General features: G+C 33.5%; 1 protein-coding gene across 1 annotated transcript; it reads right to left on the reverse strand.

The window, feature by feature from the left end:
- Positions 1 to 256: 256 nt before the first annotated feature.
- PIG-U (phosphatidylinositol glycan anchor biosynthesis class U) lies at positions 257 to 18,557 on the reverse strand. Its single transcript, XM_089250798.1, has 12 exons — positions 18,219 to 18,557; positions 16,419 to 16,483; positions 16,253 to 16,324; positions 14,098 to 14,160; positions 13,900 to 14,000; positions 13,627 to 13,727; positions 12,584 to 12,681; positions 12,098 to 12,243; positions 10,068 to 10,211; positions 9,181 to 9,305; positions 6,426 to 6,568; positions 257 to 4,776 (listed from the first exon to the last, which is right to left on the reverse strand). Exons 1-12 carry the CDS (start codon positions 18,361 to 18,363, stop codon positions 4,666 to 4,668), a joined length of 1,314 nt encoding a protein of 437 aa, XP_089106924.1. The 5' UTR covers positions 18,364 to 18,557; the 3' UTR covers positions 257 to 4,665.
- Positions 18,558 to 18,939: the final 382 nt, after the last annotated feature.

The raw sequence follows: 18,939 nt of genomic DNA on the forward strand, positions 1-18,939 counted from the left end.
CCATTTCTTCTTAAATAAAACCATTGTTACAAGAAACAATGTCTGATAATTATTATCTCAAACCAACTGGGAAAAGAAAGGTCCTCATTAACCAACCAACCAATGACTGATCACGTTCCTGGTGGATAGCCCTTTCGTCCTGGGAATAATACCTTTCCTGTAACTACAAGTATTTACATTTCTTGTCATCACAGTTTTGATCACATAAGTTCGATAAAACTCATACAATGTTAAAAGAAATTTCAAAACAAAATGTCCCAAACAGAATCTCTTTTAATTATAAATTTATAATGTAGAATCACGAATACATTACTGTGTACATCACATAACTATGTTTTACATAGCATACAATATTTTCTTTAAGCTTTACTCCAAATCCATCATAACATGCGATTATGAAAACTAAATGTAAAAGAATGCATGTATAGATGTACTAAATACATCTAAGTTGATTACAAAAAACCGCTACGTATAGAAAATAATCAAAAACTATAAATTTTAAAGTTATTTATTTACATCATCTGGCAGTTTGTTTCAATAGCAAAATGAAAACTCAATTACTAATGTGATTCTTCCAGACTTAAGGGAAAAATTATCAAATGCTACCAAACTGAAGAATCCTAACTCGGAAATGCAACACATCATGCAGAAGTGATAAGTTAAGCTCATCTTTATTGAGATTTCTAGGACAAGATTTATATTTTTTGTACTAATAGTCTATAATAAGACCTTAGAAATTTCACAACTGACTTCAGCAGAGTTTAACAAATCAAAAAAAAACAACAAATTAGGTGCGAAATTTTTTAGGAACCAAGATTTTTCTTTTTGAAAGAGGAAAATGGTCCAAAATATTTTTTTTTTTCAAATTTTTTTTTATGATAGCCTAAATCACAAATAAGGAACATAAGTCTTCTTTTTTACATAATGGGAGACAGACTGCCATAAAGTTTGAAAATTTTGTGTTGTCCTCACATCCTAATGAAATAATGAGACTCATAGGAAATTTTAGGTGCCAATATATAAAACATTTTCAGTCACCATGGCAACCAAAAAAATTTGTAAAGCCCGTGAGATGGCTCTTCTTCGAACTGCTAGAATCGATATTCAGCACTATGGAATTCAGTATGTGAGAAATTTTTCAACATGCTATTCCAAATAATAATAAGAAGAAATAACTGTTCTAAATTTCCATGATGATGCAATTTTTGTAATGTTTTATACAGTGCACAACACTTACCCTTACAGCAGCAACGACGAGATATCTTGTCTAACTTGAATTGCTTGATTTTGGCAATCCCAAAACATATCTCTGGTTCTTAGAACCTTCTTATTTTGGCAGTCTTGAAATATCTCACACGCGAGTTCTTAAAACCTCTAATTTTGGCAATCCCAAGCCTGCAGTGAAATACATTTTCTACCCTCCCTCAACCTGTTGATCAACTGCAAGTGGGCAGAGTCAGCTTTTGTTCAAAATCTGATAACAGAAGAAGAGAGAGGATGTTTATCCTTTTCGCTGAACAACCTATAACATAAATAACAGAAACCAATTGAGTTTTTCTGTTCCTTGCTTTACTATTATTATTATTTCCAATGTTGTGGGAGGCTTTCATCAGCTTAAACAATCTGGAAAAAAAACTTCTCTTGAAAATAGGTGGCAATTTCTGGAACTTTTAGTGATTTCCACTGTGGCAGTTACAATGCAGATCAGGGAAATCTTGAAAAACCGATTAAAGGGTTAATGTGATCACATCAGAGGCTTTCTGATAACAATAACAGATTGATAATGGTTATAGCATCTGTAACTAACTAGATGTGAAAAAAATCCTGGTGACCATATGTTCTGTTTGATTGCACAGAATGTGTATAGAAACAGGACAACTCAATTTTTCTTTCTCACATCAGTTTCAAAATGTTGAATCTTAAATTTTATTTTGGACAAACAAGTTTTTTCCCCTTTACACTAAAATTATGTTTTATAATTCAGATATTATGAGGAGTTAGAATGAAACTGTGTAATGTGTGTTATGAGTTACGATACTTTTATAATGAATGGTACCTTGTATTCTATAGGTACCCTTGTCAAAGTCTTCTAGTTGAGAAACTGTGAATGTGGTCAGTTGAAAAAACTGAACAAGAACTGAAGGAAGGGACTTTTTTTAAAATACACATGTGTCTTCGCTATCGGAAATAAATTGCAAAAGAAGCACTACAGGTGTTCATGGATTATAGCAGCTATTACAGCTCGATTACGGCATAGTGAACTGAATACGGAAACTTTTGCTAATAAGGGAGCCTTTTGACTCCCTACATAGTCTTGCAGATTGATAACTATGACTTATAGAAAAAAAAATGAGTCTGGCTCAACCTTAGCTTCAAAATATGCAAAAAAAGCAAAAAAAACCCTTCAAAGAAAAAAAATTGGTAACATAAACCAAAGTCCCAATAGTTATAAATGAATTTTTCCCCCCATATTCTGACAGAGCCGGACAAATCCCAGGCGCCAGGTAACCATGGAGACTAAAAAATTGATATTGGAGCCTAAAATTTTCATTTGCGTAGTTACTAAATTACAGGCTGAGAGCAGCCCAAAATGTTTGGAATTAATTTGGAAAAGCAGCATATTTGCCAACATGAAAGAGGGTGACTATGGCCTGAAAAGGGCAAATAAAGCATTATTCTGGACCTTTTTCTTCAGGTTTTTTTTTTGCACCTAAAAGAAATTTTTCTGAGCATAGATTGTTTTTGTGATTCGTCCAGCACTGTATTAAGATATTGGTATGTTACATACTTTGAAAAAGTGATAAAAATACCAGAACGATAACATTATCTGTGATTCTAATAAGCAGCATCTAGTGTATTATATTTCTATCTCTTTTTCACACATTGATTCCGAAATAAAACAGTGAAATAAGGTTATGTTTACTTTCATACTTCTTGATGAGTTGAGAATGCACTGATTTTGCTAAAATTCATTTTGCTGCATTCTAATCAATATACAATGTTATGGTCCTATCAGCTATGAACAATGTTTATCAAATTGTAACCACACTATAATATTTCCAAATACTCATACATTACGGAAGAATATCGCCATTCAAGCAAGAAATAGCGTGCAATTTCAACTTTATAAATTAAATAATAATCCCTATTGTAAAGAATTCATTCTAGTTACAGTATATATATTTAATTCGAACAAAATTTTTTCCATCAATCCTTTTTCTTGTGGATATCCAGCCTGTAAATCCACCACAAAAAATATTTTTTATAATATATGTTTGTCCGTCTCACAGTCTGACACCATGAGATAGAACTAAAGAACTTTGATGGAAAATAATCTGAAGTACTATTGGCGATGAAGACAATATAGGTTAAGATACTTGACTGTATGCAGTAGAACTTGGTTAATTCAAATTTTGGATAATTCAAAATTTTCACAAACTTCTCCCAGAATTTTCTACCTAATTGAATGTTGAAATTTCTTGTTTAATTCGAAGTTGGAGGGAAAAAATTGTAGATTTTGTATGAGCAAATTTAGTTTGGAAAAATTCTACAAGAATTCAGACTGCTTTTCTCAATCAAGTTGTTGAACAACAACTTTTAAAGACTTAATATTAATAAGTTTGAAAATTCTGTTTTTCCCTATTCTTTTTTCATAATTTAATGTCCATTTTAACATTCAATTGTTCAGCTGAAGTGTATTGGGAATGTGTACCACTTGAAACCGATTATATTGTTAAACCCATCAGAATCAAGGTGTACCATTCAAAATCTGAATCTTTTTGTCCTCATTAAGAGTATGGAAAGTATCAAAAAGTTCCGATTGCAATACATAAATGAAAGTATGTTTCCTTGATAGCATAAGAATGATAAGCAAACTTTGGGAAACAGTTTCAAAATGGATGATCATGGAGTGTTTCCACAAATCAGGCTTTAAACACGGTCAAAAAATTCTGCAGTGATGCCGATTCCAAAACAGTGGAATAATGTAGCAGCTAAGATCAATTATTAAAATTATAAATTATTAAAATTTGGGAAACAGTTTCATAACCGATGATAAAATTTTAATTGGTAATTATTACCCTACGTGAATGTTGATTATTAAGTTGCACACAATTTGCAGTCATTTTATGGATCCAAATTACTCCGATGGATGGATCCGATTTACTTGGATAAATCAAATTTTTGATAATTTGAACTTCTTCCCGCTGACTTTGGACTTCGAATTAACCAAGTGTGACTGCATAATCAGACTGGGGGAATCTAACAATACACACTAAAAACCTCGTGTGTCAACACCAAAAAAATAAATACATTTACAAAATAACACGCGATTGTTCAAATGACATGTCTCATGTGTTCTCTATTTTTTTTGTTCTTCTTTCTCATTGATCTTTACCTGAATTATTTGTGTTTTACTGAACTTTCCATAAAATGTAAATTTCACTGCTACAAGTAGTTAACATAAGAATTATCAAATGATGTAAATATGTATGCTCCGCGCTCAACAGCACATAAGTTGTTCACTGTTCACTTATGAAAGCCACAGTTTCACTCAAAATAAATAATTATGATCAGAACCTGAACTATTGATAAGTTTGTTGAGTCCAATTATTGTTGTCACAAACAGATCAGACGACAAACAGAACTTTATCAGATGCAACATCATCAGTTCAGCCTAAGACGTCTCATTTTTCCATCGGCATCAATTTTGATTCCATTTTCTAGATAAAATTCTCGCTTGATGCAGCCGGACATGAAATCTATGAATAAAAATATCTGAAAAAGAAATGCACATGTCAGTGATTTACCCTTGTATATTTAACACAATATATGCCGCTAAACTGAAATTTTGTTACTAATTTATTTTTGTGTTTATAATTTTGAGCATGTCAAAAAATTAGAATTATAAAGCACACTAATTCCTTAGTAGTTTTTCAGAGGAGTGTTTACAAGGTGCTTGTATGGTTAAGTAGTAGCAGTACAGTAGAACCTTGATTATATGTGGGAGTTTAATAATAAGTAGTTAGATAACCGAGAAGTGGATTAACTATGCTACAAAAATTTGAATTTCATGTTCAGCTCTTCCTTATCCATGCTGTTGTTATTGGGGTTTTTTCCTTTCCAAATGGTTTCTTTCCACTGGTTATGTAAGATTTTATGAAGGTTGTGATTGAAAAAAAGATTTTTTGATTCTTTTACAAACCCCTCCCCCCCTTCTCAAAACTAAACTCCCATGTCAACGCATTGAAACAGCAGCCCCTATATGCACACATAAGTGGTGGTCGAGTGGTCATAGTAACGGACTCGCAATGAGAGGATCCGGGTTTGAACCCCACCGGCGCCACAGTGGTGGTCGGCTGAAGTTGGTTTTCTGTGGTTCCCAACGTCAAGGTGCGAATGCGAGCCGATCTCCCCGTTAAAAAGTCTCGCCACAGAGAGCAACTGGCCTACAACGTTACAAATATTCAATCATTACACTTCACTCACAATTTGAAGTATAGATGGCAGCACTGAAATATCATACACAACACTAGCTACACACTCAGACTGTTAGGTGTACTCATTTTGTTCCAGACTCTGCCACGAAGCTGGGCTGGAAGAGATCTCGGCAACGGGATAAGTCCGGTGGCGGCGTTCATTCATTCAGCCAATTACAGGAAATGCCAGAAAGTTAGTCTGAATGTATTGTTTTTTTTTATTGTTTTTTTTGGCACTGAGAGAAAAGGCACAAGAATGGCAACTTTGGATGTAGTCACATATCAGCATGACTCATTGACAGGACAAATGCTATTCCTTGTTTGTATTATTCCCATAGTACATTTTACAATTGTGCAGAATGGCTGACATGAAAAGAATAACTGTGTTTCTCGGTTATTTGTGATCACCTTCCTTTAGCATTAGCCTGGATAATTAAGGTGCTACTGTACAATCTTTGCTAGCCGTATATGTGGTTGTATGGGCATCATGATGGACTCGTATCAAGAGGACCAAGGTTAGAACCCCACTGATGGAATAGTATGACAGTGTCCACTGATGGTAGTTCTCTGTGGTTTTGTGGAACTTTAAAGCACAAATTGGCAGGAATGACGATCTCCCATTTAAAAGTGTCTCTCCAGAGACAGCAATCAGGCCTACAACATTTCACAAAATTTCACGCATAATGCAGCAGGCAAACTAACCTGATGATTTATTTGCTTTTGAACTTTGAAGGAAGATTGCAGAACTTAAACACGTAAGACCCATTCCAAAGAAACAAATTTCACATGAATTACACGACACATTTCTATACGCACCAATTCATTGGGGGAATGTTCACAAGATGCATGTGCTGTTTAGTGGTGGCAGTATTTTTACTAATTTTTTTTATGTGAACACTTGACAAAAATATTTTAAATTCAGCTCAAAAATCACTTGAAAACACTCACCTGAGCAGCATTGAAAGCCAAAGTTATTCCAAAAAAGAAATTTGCATTGGCACTGCCATTATATATCCATAAATGCCAGAGTACTGGTCCCAAAAATACACAAATAACATATGTACAACCAACTAGGAAGCACTGCTTCATAACTGAAAAAATCAAGAATAAAAGTGAATCAATACATACATGCTGCTGAAGAATTTACTTCAACATGTGACAGGGTGATAAAAACGCCATGCAACCCATTATAAAAAAATTAATTTCTCAAATTCTACTCATTTTAAATGAAAAGTTTTTTCATAGACAGCAACACTATATTGTTCAAGATGGAAAGACGTTTTATTTTCCATGCTCACTGATACTCTCAGTGGTTTTTTGTTTGTTGTATGATCAAGATTTTTTTTTTTTTTTTTTTTTGCCAGAAACAAAGAATTTTTAGGATTAAACAATATTTTTCACCTCATTCATTTGAAGCTGTTATTGAGACGATCAAAAATGAATTCCCAAATGTTTCTGTGCATAATAAGACAACAAACTTCAGATTTGTGTCCTATTTTCAAGAAACTGGAAATGTTGAAGACCGCGGGTGAAGTGGGTGTCAGTCTGTACTGAGCCAACATAGTGTTCCGGATAATTTTATACAAGACTTCAAGATTGCAAAACAAGAAGCGTTCTGACGGACAAACACAGATTTATTTACAACATAGATTTATTTATTTTTTACGGCAATTTACACGTATTTACAGGCTAGTCAGAGAGCTAACAACTTTCTCGCAAAGTTTAAACACAACTGACTATTCATCGAATCTCTCTATTCGAGTCTCTTTTTGCCTGCCATCTTGTGAGTGCCGCACTATTTATAACCCCGGAGAAACTTCGAGAAAGAACATTCCACAAAATTCCATCTTACAGTTTCCTAGTCTGCGACGCCACCCTACTGTCTGTCTGGAGGGAGGTTGAACCATTCTCTGGAAAAACGGGGCTTTCTAGAATGTTCTTCTAACCCTCCGCCAATCGGACCTTTTTCCGTTTAACTGAAACCGATATCAACCGATTTCGATATTTCTGAGAGCAATCGATCAAATCGCGCCATCTATCGCCTACAGAAAATATGTGAAAATATGAGAAAATATGTGAACTAAAGGACAAAACGTTGAAATGTTGCACTGTTCAAAGAGCTTTAAAAAATTGGAGTTTAGTGCCTGTCATATTCAGGTTGTTTCAGAGTTGAGAGTTCCAGATCAGATCAAACGTCAGAATTTGGTGCACCGAAAATCTGCTCATCTATCATGAAAAGCCTCTGTATTTGATCAAAATCAATGTGTGATACTCAATTTCACATAGGAAAGTGCTGTTCATTTTTTTTAAGAACGGTGAATTTTGTGATTCATTGCACTGGTGGATGAAATGAAAATTTTTGCTTTTTGCAATAGAATGGAGCAACCTGTCATACTTCTAGATGAGACAATGGATTACTCCACACACTTTTCGATGATCACTTTATTTCAAAAGAATTGTGGCCACCAAGATCACTAGACCTGTCATCCCCTGATTTTTTCTTGTGGGAACACCCGAAGACAAATGCACAAGAATAATACTCATTTCATTGAGTAACTAAAACAAAACATTCAATCAAAGATTGAAAAGGTAAGTGCCCTGAGAAAAGTGGCCAGAAACCTGGCAAAAAGAACTACCAAAAGGCTCACAATTTGAATACATGCTGTAACATTCTGAAACAAACTTGTGTTTTTGTATCCACAAACGTTGTTTAATTTGAACTATATAGTTGTTTGTTCTTTTTTATTTCTTGATAGCATTTTAAAAATAAAATATTTTAGAACGGGTTGCGTGACTTTTGGATCACCCTGTACTTCGTTGAAATTCAGATAAAAACTTCCAAACCATGATAAATATTATTTGTCAGTTCTTTGTGCTAACTCACAGTAATTTCATAATTACCAAACTTAGCGATGCTTCTATAGCTTTGATAATTTTTTCAAGATGAAACTGGCTATTTATCACATTGTTTTCTACAAAACATTATCAATAAAGTTTATTGAATATGAACTAAATTTCTCTTATAAATTAATTAAATAGAAATAATATTTAAAAGAATATGGCAACATGTAATTTTAGTCAATACAACAATGACGTCACTCTCCCCTACCATACAAAGTTTTTTAACAACTTGCTGTTGCGAAGATGAAATTTTGGAAAGAGAGAAAATTCAACTGCCTTTGCGGGGAATTGAACCCTCATCCTTTCACTTTCCGGGTGAATGCCCTAGACCACTAAACTACAAAGGCAATGAATCTCAATCGTTCCTTGGAGTCATGTGCACTGAACGGGGCCCTATATGGATGGCCAGACCTGATTCAGGCCTAGAGTGTTCACCCAGAAAGTGAAAGGACGTGAGTTTGATTCCCCACAAAGGCTGTTGAATTTCTTCTTTCCAAAATTTCATCTTTGCAACAGCCAGTTGTTAAAAACCTTCCTGTAATTTTAGTATTGACAGCAAAAATTTTGTGATACTTTAGAAGACTAAAAACTTCTATTAACACAAATGATAATGTAAAATTATGTACCTGTGAAATTTTTACACACGCAACCATCACTTTGGAACATATTTAAACAGTAAAAAATATTCTACATAGATACACTAACCATGAAACAACTCTTCATTTCATATATAAAAGATGCACGAGTGAAAAGTTTCAAAATTTCATTACACCACTGTTATATAGCGTGTAAAAACACTTACATCTGAACAAATGGCACCACATGGGCAACAGAGAAATATAAAAACCAACATCGCCTATGCAAGGGTATGGCTTGAACAGTACTATTACCACTATAAGCACAAATACTAGCATCATTGGTTGTTTTCTGTTGAAATAAACAATGAAATTATGATTATTTTAAAACTGTAATTTTTTTTTATTTATTACAATTTTATAACATCATGTGCATTACAAAGAACAACAAAATCACCTAGGGATCATATGATCAATACCAGTGATCATAGATATAAAAGATACATTCATTTCATGTACATAATATGTACATGAAATGAATATAGATATAAAAATGTGCATAATTCATATAAATCAGATTGCATTGCAGCCGAGCAGTCCAGTGGTTAGAGAGCTAGCTTCTGAATGTGCAGGTCTGGGTTTGAATCCCGGTTTGGGAATGGATGTCTACTAACACACTAACCAATTCCCTGGACAGATCGTAAAGATCTCTTGAGAATACGTGGTGATCACGTTATTAAAAAAATACATATATATTATAAAAAAAGCTAAAGCAAAATATGGAATTACAGCAAATAGGGTTTATGCTTCCATTTCAGGAATGGAAATTATTTTCATTTTCATCCCCTCACCGGGATAATTTTTTGGAAACGAAAGTTTGGAAACACAATTTTTTATCAAAAAACCTTTATTTTCCATCATATTTATTCAACTATTTGTTTTTCATTCCATTTTTTTAAAGAAAAATAATAAATAATCTGTATCTGCTTCTGTGTGTCATTCATCATTTTCCAACATTTATGGAATGAAAATATATATGGCTAATATGAATAATTTTCATTACAGGGTAATATTAATTAAAAATTATAAAAATCAAAGGTTGAAACAAAATTACCTTAAACGTATAGCTAGAGGAATTGTATAAACAAATACATTCAACTGAAACGTCCACAGAAAGAAAGCTCTAAAATGTTCAAACATCTCAGTGAAGAAATACCAAAAAACACCGAAGTTAGGTGTGAGATCATATAATAAAAATCTGAAAAAAGAAATATCACATTGCACAACAGTTATGAGCACATAAAAAATAATTATAACTACACAATCAACATACTTATGATATTTGTTTTCACTTTTTTTTTTTAACTGCACACAAAACTACTACTACTACTATTTAACCCTACATGTACCCAGTGTTGGATTAAAGTTGGTTGAGCTCCCAGGTGCAAAAGAAAATATTGGGTCTCTTAAATTAGAAAAAGGTAAAAAGTTTAGGTTTTTCTGGGACCTTCAGAAGATGGGCCCCAGGAGAGCGTCCAGTACACCTGCCATTAAATCCGCCTTTGCATGTACCTCTTAAGGGGAATTTCTAATGAATTGGCGCATGCTGGAATATGTGTTCTGAGTGTATGTATGACACAAACATAATTATGTTGTCAGAGTTATGAGTATTTCATGTTCTAATGGTGCTATCATTTGTCGCCCATATTTTGAAATGAAAATGACAAATGCCTAAATTTTTGTATTATGCAAGTATCATGTTGAAAGGTATGTCATCTCTCCACAGAGCAACTTTTTCAAATAGAAGATTGGCCTGCATTTGCAACTGAAGATACACAAACTGGTAACACACTGCTAGAATGTGTGTTGTTTCTGAGAAAAATGGCAGTTTGTAACTTTTTTATACAGATGTATATAGGCCATCCATAAATCTTTGTAGAAATATTTTTTACTGATGAATTTTCAAATTCTCATTTCCATTCCAACCTCTCAGAAAAAAAAAGCTGCAGATAATACACGATGGTATAAAAGCTGCAATAAGAGAAATTCCAATGTTTTTTAACATATAATATGCAGAAAAAATACAGTATTTTTGACATATAATCCCATACATTTAAAATTCCCTCATAATCATCAAATTATTTTATTCCTTTGAAAAACTATTCCTGGCTATATACAGTCGAATCCTGCTTTAACAAATACCGTTATAGCGAAAATCTCGTTCTAACGAATACTTTTTCAATCCCACAGATAAGCTTACATAGGAACAATACAAAAACCTGGAATTCCTCTATAACAAAATTTTGTTATAACGAACCCATTTCTCTGGTATCTTGGAGTTTGTTATAATGGGATTTGACTGTATTTTTCTTCAATTGCACTTTAAGAGCTACAAACTGCCCTTCAATGGGAATGACACTTACTACTCTCTGCAGTGCTAAATAAAGTGATTGAAAAATTCAAATGTAGATGTGCATTTTGACAAAGTCACAGGAATTTATGTTCTATGATTAGAAGTTTGCTTGGTTTGTTTATACATCATAAAAACTTTTTCTTGCTTGAAGCATAAAGGGCTCCGAACAAGAAGCTATCATTTCAAGAGTGGAAACATAATAATTTATTACATTCATGAGCAAATAACTTAATTTACTGTATATTTTTGAAATTTTCAGTCAATCAAAGCAAGTTGAAGCATTTACGTTGAATTAAACATACTTCACTTTTGGGAAATATTGTATTAGGAAAAAAAAAGCAGTAAAATTTTTTCTAAACATTTTTTTAAAACATAACGTGTCAGTCCAGTTGTTGCCTGTGAATATTGCATACAATTCAAAACTAAGGCATTGTAAAAAAATAAACAAACAATAAATAATGAATTGAGATTGAATTCAATGTGTGCGTTATTGATAATTTTGCTTTAAGACCTTGCTGATCTTTTGATGACTCTGTCAAGAAGCTGAACTGGAAGAGATCTCAGCAATGGAGGATAAGTCAGGTGAAGCTCTTTTATTGCTGATCTTATAAAGACAGTTTTTTAGTGTTAAAAATAAAAATCAAATTCTAGAAAAATAAATTCTATAGTGTATTCCATGCTGATAACTTGTGTCTAAAATTATTAAAATTCCTGCTTATTATTCAACTTACGAAAATCTGTATGTAGACTCCAAGTAATTCCATGATCCAATGTACACGTAAGACCAATACAACAGCAGTGAAGATACACACAAGAAACTAGAAATGACGAAGATTAATCTCAGGGCATGACCTTTAGAGTTCGGTACATCATATCTCTAGAAAGAGAACTAAGATTAGAACTTTCAATTGATTTTCAATGACTGTGATAAAAAAAAAATTAAAATAAATCTCTCCTTTTTTTTACATGATTAAATCAGGATATAAAATATATGGTCAATATAAACTGGATAGTATAATCTAGAACTAAATCACAAAAACAAGGAAAAACTACTTCAAGATATTTCTAGTATGAAATCAAATATTCTACTGAGAGGTTTTTTCCCTTCTAACTAACTGCAGAACAATGTACTAAAAAATCTAAGCCGCTCTTGAAATATCAATCGCATAATACCAAACCATGAACACTAATGTTAAAAAAACACATTGATGACTTACTTTATATGCATATATCGTTAAGGGAGCCAATAGCGCTATGTGATAGAAAGACTGATAAGATATTACAGCAAGCACCACAGATGCTTCAAATAATTTTCCTGAAAAAAAAAATTATACAAAAATAAATATGGCCTATCAATATCAATTTCAAAATAAATAAAAAAAATCAAATTAAATTAATTTACATGCAAATTTAAAAAATATCAAATATTTCAACCATAAAAATGGCAATATGAAAGTGAAATTTCATTGTAAATTGCTGTCAAAAGTGACAATGGAACCTAATTATTGTATTTATCAAAATCTGATGGACACTAAAACCTGTTTACCATGGCATGATTTAGAACAGCGCTTCTCAACCCAAGGACCAATAAAGTATCGAAAAAAATTTGATGGACCATTTGCATCCCATATTACCAGACTGTATTTTTGGTTGTTCCAACTTTTTTTTTATGCATCAGTTCATTTTGTTAGCGATGCTTATTCTTAATATTTAATAAAATTGTGAACGAAAAACATTTTTTATAACTGAAAAATTATCTTATAATAATTATGGACACATAAATGTAATTCATCTCACATATTTGTCAGGTTTAACATTGTTCTCACAATTTCAACAACAATAACTTGGTGATCTTGCTGACTTATGACATCGTTTTTGATGATAACTGGTGATGTCTCATATTTTATTCTATTTAAGATCGTAGTTCCCCATATTTTTCTCAATAAAATATGCTCACTGTCTCATTTAATTTTTTCGCCAAATACATTTTAGTTATAGAAATTTGTGCATTACTTTATTTCATACCATGTAGCAGTAATTACCAAATTTTTCATTAATTGCATTTTTTGTGTATAATTAGTGATATCCCATATTTAGGATTGTAATTTCCCGTATTTTCCTTGATGAGGAATGATAAACTGGTGATGGAGAAAGGCCAAATTTATACTCAAACTCACAACAGCTACTTTGCTCAAGGAGACTTAAATTCTTACATATCATCACTGAGTTCTATGACAAAATGAAAATGAATTATTCTCACCTAGAGATGCCATTAGAATAAATATTGATAGAAGAAGATTCAGAAACACTGAGGTTGAACATCCGCCACATGATGCAAGAGTGAATGGGCCAAACAGATAACTTTGAAAAAAAGACGCACAATCAATCTCATTAGCTTGTTATGTTTTGTTAGAATTATCAGTGCCTATAGTTGAACTAATAAAAACTATAAGCTTGATATACAAGAAAAATATTCATCAAAAAACTGAAAGTTACAAAATACTTATGTGTTTTTATAATATGCCGTACTCACAACGCTGCCACATAGAGAGGGTCAAGGCGAACAGTCTCAGGTTTCAATAAAATGTCAGACACACTTTCAGGAAAATTTTTGGTTTTGCTCTCCTTTCTGACCTAGAAATGTTAAAAACTTATTATTTATAGGGATGCATTCAACGCGAAGCTTCATATACTTATCTAATTTATTTCAAAACAGACGAAGTCTACTCACAATGCTCTTTAAATAGCAGTAAGTTGCTAATGCTAATATAGCAGCTGTAATGGTATCGCAAACCTGGAATGGGAATAATAAAAACACAACATTAATATAGCAATGAAAAAAATTGGTTCATTTTTATCACATCGCAACATTGAAACAAAGAAATTACGAAATTTTATACATAGCAAATTCATAAATTTATTTGAATTTCTTTCAACAGAAAATGAAACATAATACTAACGAAAGCTATTTAAAAAAAAGTTACCACAAAGATGATGAACCAATGGCACGCATTTACTCAGCACAGGCATAGTAATAAAAAAATATGAAGGGTTGCCACAAAATTTTTCAAAATATTGGACAATATTTAAAGATACAGAAGCTTTCGTGTAAAAATGCATTACTTTTTAAGAAAAAAATTCTGGTTGCAAATAAAGATTCATTTTTTGATGCAATTCTAGTGTATAACAGGACAAATTCTGAGCCTCTGCAATAAATCAATGACAATGTTCAGTCTCAAAAAAATATGAGCAATTGAAAAATTGAGCAATTCTTCATTTATAGGACAACTAGAAGCTCTAAATCAGAATAATAATCAAAAATGAATGGAACACATACTTTAAAGACATTTAGTTGATATTGACACAAGACAGGTAAAGGTTGGTCACCATTGGCTTAGCATGAAGGTTTTTGTGTTACAGAACTTGCTCACGTTCTTGAAGGAAATTTAAGAATGTTGAAAAAAACATTTCTCTGCTTGTAGCAAGTATTCAGTAATGTGCTGAGCTGTATAGACAAGGCTTTGGCAAAAAAAAAAAAAAGAGTTCAAATCCTCTTCTTTCCCCCCTCCCCTTAAGCCAAGATGATGGTGTATTGCTGCAATAAAAAACTTTACTTACTTCATTATCTTTTGGTGCTTCCCACACAATTGAAAAAATACTTCTTTTTTCTCTCCAAAAATTTTTTGGAAATAAAAAAAGGACTTCTTTTTAAAAGAAAACGGGAGCTACATAGTGCATGTAATTAATATATGTGTGTATTTTATGTCGTTGTCTTTGTGTAATTTATGTTTGTATTTGTATACTGCATTACATTTTGTATATGTATCTTGTAATTTGTTTGTTTTGATAACAAAAATAAATAAATAAAAATTCACAACCTCCGGAAAAAAAAAATACTGGGAATCAAATTTTCATGACTGCTCTTCCCAGTCTACCCCCACCCCACTAAATCACATGTAAGGCTCTCAGACATGATGGAGATGCCACAGATTGCCCAGTTTTTGTCTTTCTTTTCTTTTTTTCGGGAAAGCAACCACATTCACCCCTGGGAAAGTTATGCCCGTTTGTAAAGGTCATGAGTTCATTCATTGACTGTTTACTATACCTCTCGAACACACCAAATGCTCCAAGATTTTGCAACCGCTAAATTATTATTCACCATATGTATCTTGGAAAGTTAGACATAAATAAAAAGAAATTTAGCTGATAATGTTAATAAAACATGTTTTCACATAAAATAGAGCATTTCAAATAACACAGTGATATCCCGACTTCAGTTCCAAGACTAATGATGCAAGTTGATGTTAAATTTTTCCTATTGCTTTTTGCTTCAACCCTCCCCCCTCCAATGCCCTCGGGAAGAGAGGGAGGAGAAGTGAGGTAAATACGTTTATTTGCTTTATTCGTTCATCTTTTCAATATGACTTTTGCTGAGAGCCATTTCTATTCTTAGAATGTGACACAAAAACTTTCAAGATAAGCTCAAAATGTGTTTAATTGAAAAAATATATCAGACAGACAAAGAGCCCCTAAGCAGATACTGAAAACTGTGATGCAGCCTACTGAAAATTATGATGTATGTCATAGAACAATCAGTGCTGCTGGCAAACAATCTCTGGAAGAATGTAAAGAAGAGTATAGAAAAACCACTATTACTAAAATTACCCCCGCAGAACATTTCCAGTCAGCTGAAGGCTCATTGTAGACAATGTAAAACATTATTTTGGGCGAGGAAAGGGGCATAAATGTGAGATGATGTAAGTCGGGGTGTGTGTCTGGGTATTTTTCTACAAGAGAGACACTCACGGAATTTTTGATAGAGGAAAACATAGCTGGTTAAAAATAATAATAAGATTCAAAACAATATATAAAATTGTTGAACTCACTGCAAATATAAGAGGATAGTACTCTTTTCCTAGTAAATAGATTTGCTTGTACACCAACAGCATCAACGGAGACTGTAATGAAAAATTGTAAGAAAGAATATTAGCCACAAATAAGAATATTTGAAGGAAGAAAAAACTATTAAAAAAACCACAAACAGTTTGTTACCTCATGAAATATATCACCTTCATATGGATCAATGCCTCTCACAATCAGACTTGCACCCTCAACAGCTGGCGAGAGAGAAGAAAAATACAGAACAAAATCAAACTTAATGTTTTGTCATCGTTTTAAAGGCAAATTACCTACCCCTAGAGGTCGTTAGTAATAACAGGCTTTTGTGTAGAAGAGCCTGGTGTTTGAATCCCTTAAAATTTTAAAGATTTTTTTTTATCTTGTTTATACCATTTTTATATAGTGTTACCATTGTACATTTTTTTTTCTTGCTGAAATACTTCATTTCAGAGCTTGTTTTCCTCTCAGGTTGTGCATTTCATATACTTCCATTCTTATTAATTCTTTACATACTGGGCGTTGCACGTTTAATTCAGGGACAGGATCAAGTATTTTGACGCCTAGTGCAAAAACGGCTTTGCAGCTCTTCAAAATTGGTTTTCTCATCTCCCTCCATGTCCGTAAACACCCTGATACGTGACAGGGAAAATTTAGTTTCTTCTCTGGTCCAGCACCCAGTGCACTGAATCCATCTGCACAGTTATATAACAGAGAAATAGAGTATACCATACAAAAGTCATAGCATAATATGCACGCATGATTGTCAGTAAAGCTAATAATGTCCAAAATCCACATTGCGAGATTGCAAATGAGCACATTGCACACTGCAAATGAGTCTAATATGGGGTATGGTACCCTTTGACGGTCAGACAGGTCGCACAGCGCGACGGCATACTGGACACGAGGTAGTTGAGGAGTCACTCTGGCAATCTGTCCACTCCTGCAACAACGCAGTTTTCAGTTCCGGGATGGTTGTCAGAGGAGGATGGCGAGATGCAATCACCCTCCCAAGAGCGTCCCAGACATGTTCTATACTATAGTTTCCTAAACTTTTTCGCCCCACCGCCGGCTGAAGAGAGGTGGGGAGTATCTTTCATAACCCTAGCCAGGATGTCTTAATGTTCAAGTTTCAAGAGTTCTTTGTCTTAGACAGAGTTTTATTAAGGGTTCCTTGTAAAGTTAAAGTAAAAACATAATTAAAGTATTTCCATTTTTTATCCTCTTTTGTGGCCTGCAAAATTTAGCAGCCCTGATACAGCCGCACCCTTCACACTTGCTTGAATTTTAATTCTGCAATCATGTTTTTATTGGACCCAAGTTTTTATTGATGGCTGATTTTAGGTCAGGGGACACCATTGTTTTTTCTGAGGACCATCATCTTTCCGGTAAATTTCATCTTACATTTTTTTTTTTTTTTAATTCTGTGCTACCAGTGCACTATCCATTCAATTCTGTGGATATGGAGCACATGTGGATGCCTGTTTGGATTATTCTGAAATATAACGTGGATTATTACTGTGCTGTGGGAAAAGGAGGATGAAAAAAAGATAAGGTAAAAAAAACTTTTTTATTTTCTTATGTTACGCGCTGAGTTCCACCCACAAAGTCTGGGCGCCAACTTGGCGACAAATAAGGGTAACTAAACTCTGTTTCACTAAATCCACCTCTGACCCTTGGTCTTCATGTCATGCTGGTCGGAGCCATAACTATAGACTGAGCACTGAGAGTCTTATTTTAGTCAGAGTTCATGACTTTTTTAGCCATAGTCCTCCACGCTGGCCAGTGCGGATTGGAGAAAGATCAATCGCACCCGTTCACTATGTGTTAAGCATGGCTGCACCACGAGAAGCTGAGAATTGGATCTCAAGGCCTCTGCTCCTAGTTGATTCCTTCAAGTCTATTATTGGTCAAATGCAAGTCATTATATTTATACAATTAGTATAAATAAATTACCTTTTCTCCACGAAGAGATCGCAGTTGCAACTTCAACTCTCCCAGCTAACAGTTTGTGTATATGAGAGTTGCTTATCAGCATATATCTCAAGCAACCGCCGCAAAGAAATAGCAAAGTATACATGATCTTGAGGTCCGCCATCATCTATTTATTTAGGCAAGAAGACTATAGAGAGGAAAAAAATACCAAATTTATGCGTCACCTCGAATGGATCTTCATAACCGATTTTTAATTACACATTACAAACTATGGCGCGATTTCATGTAAAATTTATATTCGCACCGGGTACCTCGATTAAGAATCTCATAAAAAAAGTACTAACAGGAACGGCCTTAACCGGAATATTATCTCTATGATGCCATTTGTTGGTTGCCATAAAATCACTTCTACCAGAGAATAGAAAAAAATTTATGAACATTTTCTGACTTTATGATGATTTTCACAACGTGCTTGGAAAATTTAAAATAAAAATAAATTGTGAAGACATAGATTCACCAGCAATCAGTGATAAAAATTCGGTACAAATGCTTCCCATAAAGTTGACAACTTAGAATATAGATGGCAGCACCAACTAATAACCTGAATCATCTCTGATGATGTGACAGTTGCCCAAAATTTCCCTTTCTCTGTCCTCCTCAGGTGTGGCACTGCAATGACAGCCTCCCTTCAAAGGAATGCCGATTTTTTTTTTTTTTGTGAATAACTGCCAACACATTTTTG

The sequence above is a fragment of the Pholcus phalangioides genome, unplaced genomic scaffold, assembly GCF_987345545.1.
Source record: "Pholcus phalangioides strain wild (caught in Gottingen) unplaced genomic scaffold, Ppha-v1.0 ptg000024l_1, whole genome shotgun sequence".
NCBI classification, from domain to species: domain Eukaryota; kingdom Metazoa; phylum Arthropoda; class Arachnida; order Araneae; family Pholcidae; genus Pholcus; species Pholcus phalangioides.

Bases quoted from the DNA above. Each gene is read 5' to 3' on its own strand.
- PIG-U (XM_089250798.1), bottom strand. From the start codon at position 18,363: ATGATGGCGGACCTCAAGATCATGTATACTTTGCTATTTCTTTGCGGC. The intron at 16,484-18,218 runs GTAATTTATTTA...CTCTCTCGCCAG, and splicing joins GATCTCTTCGTGGAGAAAAG to CTGTTGAGGGTGCAAGTCTG. The intron at 13,728-13,899 runs GTGAGTACGGCA...TTTTTTTCAAAG, and splicing joins CCTCTCTATGTGGCAGCGTT to TTATCTGTTTGGCCCATTCA.